Source organism: Myotis davidii, unplaced genomic scaffold (genome assembly GCF_000327345.1).
Source record: "Myotis davidii unplaced genomic scaffold, ASM32734v1 scaffold244, whole genome shotgun sequence".
Classification (NCBI taxonomy): domain Eukaryota; kingdom Metazoa; phylum Chordata; class Mammalia; order Chiroptera; family Vespertilionidae; genus Myotis; species Myotis davidii.
Genome location: NW_006294993.1, coordinates 950,316 through 955,924, shown reverse-complemented (window position 1 = coordinate 955,924; position 5,609 = coordinate 950,316). Strand labels below are relative to the sequence as shown.

General features: G+C 53.8%; 1 protein-coding gene across 2 annotated transcripts in view; it reads left to right on the top strand.

The window, feature by feature from the left end:
* The first annotated feature begins 5,213 nt into the window (after positions 1-5,213).
* The window catches only part of SLC17A9 (solute carrier family 17 (vesicular nucleotide transporter), member 9), a 13,691-nt gene continuing 13,295 nt past the window's right edge, over positions 5,214-5,609 (top strand). For both annotated transcript variants that reach the window (XM_006769534.2, XM_006769533.2), the window contains exon 1: positions 5,214-5,318. In XM_006769534.2, coding sequence (XP_006769597.1) covers positions 5,260-5,318 — 59 coding nt within the window. In that variant the 5' untranslated portion in view covers positions 5,214-5,259. The remainder of the gene's footprint in view (positions 5,319-5,609) is intronic.

Sequence of the window (5,609 nt, the reverse complement as noted above, 5' to 3'; positions counted from 1 at the left end):
GGCGGATCCTCAGCCCTGCCCTAAGGAGTCCCGGGACTTAGTGTCCCGGTAAGGGCTGCAAGCACCTCTGAGGGAAAGCCGCCCTCAAGATCGCCCGCTGCCAGACAGTCCAGTTTCTCCCCGTATGAGTCCTGGGTCCCCAGAGACTTCCTGGAACCGGAGTTCAGAGATGTCGGGAGCTTGTGACTCCCTCCGGATTCAAAAAGACAGCCGCGTCCTCAGGTGCCAGACCCTTTCCGCGCGTGCGAGCCCCCTACCTCTGCACTTTACTTCCGCAGCTCCTCTGGCTCTCAGTGTGCTTTTCTTTCCTTCTAGTTGTAGAATTTACACTCAGCCAGCCTTCCTGTAGTTCTGGATGATGTCCGTTTTGTGTTTTTGATGTATTTTTCAATTGTTGTGGGAGGCAGCAATTTCCCGGTGTTTATCTATGCCGCCATCTTAGTTTCTCTCCTGAATTGAGGATTTTAACAAGCCTCCCAATCCCAGAAAACATGAGTAATCCTTTATCACACACCTTTGTACTTTTACTTTCTATTTTTGAGGTTAAGATTCTAGATCTAGAGTTATCCAAATACTAGATCTAGGATTATATCTAATTATCTATAGCCAGAGGCATCTTTTATTATTTGTCTAACAGCAGCAAGACTACAAAGCCTCTTTACTTAGACTCTAATCATCCAATCATACCAGACCCCCACCCTCCAAATTGGCACAGACGGCATAATGAGAAGCAGCACATCAAGGCAGAGATACATAGAAAAATCCTAGGAGAGGTAATACAACCACTGCCCAAACTGAGATTGAGTAATGTACCCGTCATCACACTCTGTTCGTGGCTATATGTTCGTGGACTCAGGCGATATGCTCATGGAATAATCTGGGAATGAACCCGCAGATTGCTCTGCACCATAATATTTAGGGGCTTGCAGTATTGCATCATAGGTTTCCCCAGCAATTTCCAAAGAGGCCTCCAAATCACTGACAGGATTTTGCCGGAACTGGATCTGGGGCTGCAGGGATTCCTCTCCATAACTAAGGAATTGGTTGTTCCAGGCCTGGGGACACCAGGTCTGACCATTCCAGGCAGGGTAGTTCCAAGATGGGCTGGCCCAGGAATGGTTTCCAGAAGCGTTCGCCAGGCATCCCCGGTGGCAGGAGGAGAGGCCCGGGTAGTCTGTTGTTGCTGAGCTCACAGGATCACACAGTGGCTATTCTTTGGCCAGTTGTATTTCTGCCACCACCTACATTTCGTTCTCCGGTTCTGGAACCGGGTCTTACTCTGTTTGTAGCTAAGGTCCGGGATGTTGGAACGTTCTTGCCTCTGCTGGAGGCTAAGATGTTTCTGTCTGAAATCTCTCATTGAGTCCACAGAGCTGGGTCTGTGAGCAGACGGTTCAGATCTTCTGTTTCTTGACCTGGGCTTTCTCCTCCTTCCCTGTCCTGTTCTGTACAGAGGTGGGTAGTGTTGCACTGGGACCGCTGGGACTGGTGGGAGAATCAGGGCTGGTCTGAATAAGCTGGTCCATGGAGGAAGGAAGAGAAGAGACTGCAGTCTCTATGTGGAGTGTCTCAGCAGGTGACATTTGCAAGGATGCAGAGTTTTCTTCAGGCTCATAGGTCTCGGGCACTAGTGAAGGCTCCCTAGAATTGGATGATGCGGGGCAGGGCAGGCTTTGGGGATAAGCCAAATCCACACTCATGTTGCTGAGTTGAAGGAGAGAGAAAAAAACACCAAAGAGCTAGATTGTAAGAAAGACCCAGGCTTCAGTATTTAGCTAGAAGATCTTAGAGAAATATGAAAATCTCCAGATGTAAAAGTATCAAAAAGATGGGAGGAAATGGGTCAGCTTTGCAGTGACAGGACCCAACCAGTCAATTTTGAAAAAAAAAAAAAAATCCCTAACTGGCTTTTGAAAGTGAAGCAAGTCCCTTGGCTGGTTTGGCTCAGTGGATAGTCGGCCTGCAGACCGAAGGGTCCGGGGTTTGATTCTGGTCAAGGACACAGGCCCAGGTTTCGGGCTTGATCTCCAATAGGGGGCGTGCAGGAGGCAGCCGATCAATGAGTCTCTCTCATCATTGATGTTTCTATCTCTCTCCCTCTCCTTTCCTCTCTGAAATCAATAAAAATATATTTTAAACAAATTTTTTAAAAAAAGTGAAGCAAGCCACACAGCCAGTGAGGATTCCCAGATTCCCATGCCAGGGCAGGAGGACCTGGGAGGGAGTAGGGTGAGGGACGGTGCAGGACCCGCCTGGCCACACTCAGAAAGTGACGCGTCTTCAATCTCACATTGCGGTCATATTCTTGGGATGAAACAAGTGTCGAACAGCAGTGCTAGGAACAATCAGGAAGCAATGCCTCGCCAGCTCTCAGAATGAGCTGCAGCAGGCCTCCACGACGCCCTCATGGAGGACCCGTATCACACTCACCATGTCTCACCATAAACTTTGTCTTTCTGGTTGCTGGTGAAATTGTACACAGTTCTGTTCTTGATCCTCTCAGCTCGAAAGCAGGGTGCCCCCTGGGTTCACTCAAATTGTGTCTGGAGCCAATTCTTTACTGCTTCCTTTTACCTGTCCACAGTGTGGAGAAATGTCATATGTTACCTTCAGGAGGTACTGTGCCCGTTGGGCTGCACAGGGGGCAGAGGTGACATGGGGGGAAGGGCATGGGGGAGACAGGCTCTGGTCTGCTGAGTCTGAATTTTACAAAAAGCTCCAGATTGTGGCCCTGGAGCCTGGGAAGGCAGTTATAATAAGGCGTGACTTAGCCATAAACCTTTATGGCTTGTCTCCAGGGAGCAGAAAGTAAAGGAAGGGCCCCAAAGAAGGAGGCGGAACCATCCCCCTGCTAGGACTGCTCGTCACCCTACTCTGCCCTCCTGTGCACTCCAGGTGCTAAACCATCTCCTGGAATTCTCTCCATGCTTCCCCCTAGTCACTCCCCACCTCATCCTCGAGGGCAGTTTGGTGTGGGGTACTCCTGGGATCCGCGAGGAGCCTGGAAAGTGGGTGTCCACCCCAGCCCGGCAGCGACAGTGTTTCTAGGCTCCCTTTGGACTGTGGCACTTTGTCTAGCAGTGCTGGCTGCCAGCCAGACCTCCTGCCTTCGGACAGGAGGCCCTGACAAGCTCAGGGTGTTGAAAGTGTCAGATGCTCGCCTTGAGCCTTCTCTCCATCACACCCCACCCACCCTTGCTTGCACTCGGTCCTCTCAGCCCACTGTTCCACCCTGGCTGGAGCCCCCATCCTCAGCCCAGTGGCCTTGGCCTCCCTGCCTCCACCCTGGCCTTCCTGAGTGTCCACTCTCTGAGCAGCCCACCAGATGATCCATGCCACTCTGATGGCTCCCACCCACAGAGCCCTGTGGCCCCTACCTGCATATTTCCTCCTTCATTTGAAGTTTTCAGGCACACTTTTCAGGAACTGCCCAGCCCAGATTACTTCCAGAAACAACCCTTCCCACCCCCACCCCCTTATTCTTCCTGTGTTTTCTCTCCCCGCCCAGAACATCAGCTCCAGGAGGAAAGGAACTTTGAGTAGTCAAATAACCAACAGCCATGACAATGTGGTTCTAGTTCTTTATAGAAAACTAGAGGCCCGATGCACAAAATTCATGCAAGAGTAGGCCTTCCTTCCCCTGGCTGCCGGCACCAGCTTCCCTCTGGCAACTGGTACCCGGGCTTCCCTCCGGCCGCACGCAAGCACCTGGGACCCAGGCTTCCCTCGCAGCCCCGGCTTTGTCCAGAAGGATGTCTGGTCTAATTAGCATATTATACTTTTATTATTATAGATTATTATAGATGATGATCAGAGAGTCTGGTGCAATGGACAAAGCTGAACTTCCAGGCAGAGAACTGTTGGAACTGAATTTAGCAACAGATTTCTCAGCTGTGGGCTAGGGCTCCTCGAGGGAATAAATCACACCACCTCTGTCCCGTGGAGGGAAGAGTAGCCATTGGTCAGCAAGCATGAATGAAGCCAGGTGCGAAGCCCTAGGGCAGAGGTGCAAGGTCACCAGGGGCACACTGTTCAAGGCACAAAAGGGAGGGAGGGCTGGGAGGGTCGCTCTGTGGTGGAGGGACAGTTTAGGCTTCGTCCTAAATACAGGAGGAGCTTCTGGGGGGCTCAGTGTGGTAGGACTTGGCCAGTCCCTAGGCTGCTGTGGATACAGATTGAGGTGAGAGATGGAGTGTGAGCAGGTGGCAGCTCCTGAAAACAGCAGAATGTGGCCAGAAACACAGTCACTGCCATTGCGTCCCAGCGCTCAGGCCTCTCCTCTCTGTTCTCACTGTGCCTCTCACGTGGGCGTGAGACCCGCTGCAGGGGTTTCTCTGGTGAGGGCCCTGGGTCTCAGCTCTGGCTCCAGCGCAGGCCTGGCATGTGGTCCAAGCCCAGAACAACTTCTTGCAGAACTCAGCCCCTTCAGTGAGACCTGCTCGGTGGGCACGTGGGCACTGACTACCCCAGCACTGCACCTGGCTCAAGGTCACAGGCTGGAGCCCACTCTCAAAGATTTATTTGAAAAGTTGGTTACACTTGACCTGGCCAGTTTGGCTCAGTGGATAGAGCATCAGCCTGAGGACTGAAGGGACCGGTTCGATTCCGGTCAAGGCACATGCTTGGTTGTAGGCTCAATCCCCAGTGGTGGGTATGCAGGAGGCAGCCAATCCATGATTCTCTCTCACCATTGATGTTTCTATCTATCTCTCCCTCTCCCTTCCTCTCTGAAATCAATAAAAATAACTTTTTTAAAAAAATAAAGTTTGGTTGCACTTGAGTCTTACTGTCCCTGCATCCAGGTAAGACTCCCCTGACTTTCATTTGATGGCACAGAGCCCTGTGAGGTGCAGACCAGCCATCTCCACTTATAGATGGGGCGGCAGGCACTTGGCTCAGCAATGGCCACCTGGCCCAGCCCCTACAAAGCTGCAGGGGAGCCCATGCCACCGCCAGGGGTGGGGGCTGATGGCAGCCTGTGCTCCATTCCAGGAGCTCAGGGAGCAGGGCAGATGGCGCAGCGCCTGAAACAGGGAGGCATGCTGAAAGCCTCCGGGACAGACACCAGCGGGGCGGGAGGAGGGGAGGCTCCGCCTGCTGCGGTTGCCCTCCCCCACCCCGCGGGGTGGCCGTCTGGGGCGACACGTCCTGGGAGCGCCGATCTATTTGAAGAAATAATGACAGAAAACTTCCCCTACCTGGTGAAAGCCGCGGGAGCCGGTCTCGGGACTCTGTGTGCACCGTGGCTGTCCGCTCCTGATGCAGCCGCCCCCGGACAAGGCCCACCAGGACACAGCTGGGGACGCCCAGTGGTCCAGGTGAGGAGGAGGGGCGTGGGCGGGGATCAGGGGAGGGGGCGGCGCATCCTGTGGGGAGGGGATCCTGGGGGAGGTGTCCAGCCGCAGGGTCTCTTGCACCTCATGGGGTGGGCAGGTACCACCCTGGGGAGGAAGGAGTGGAGTGCACAAGTAACTCCAACCCCGGGACCCTCCTCCCTTCCATCCAGCCCCCCAGGCAGCAAGTGCCCCCTCGCTTACTCCAGGCTGCTGGGGCCCAGGAGGTCATGCAGGCGCAGGCGGAGCAGGCGCAGGACGGGGGTGGGGGGGGTG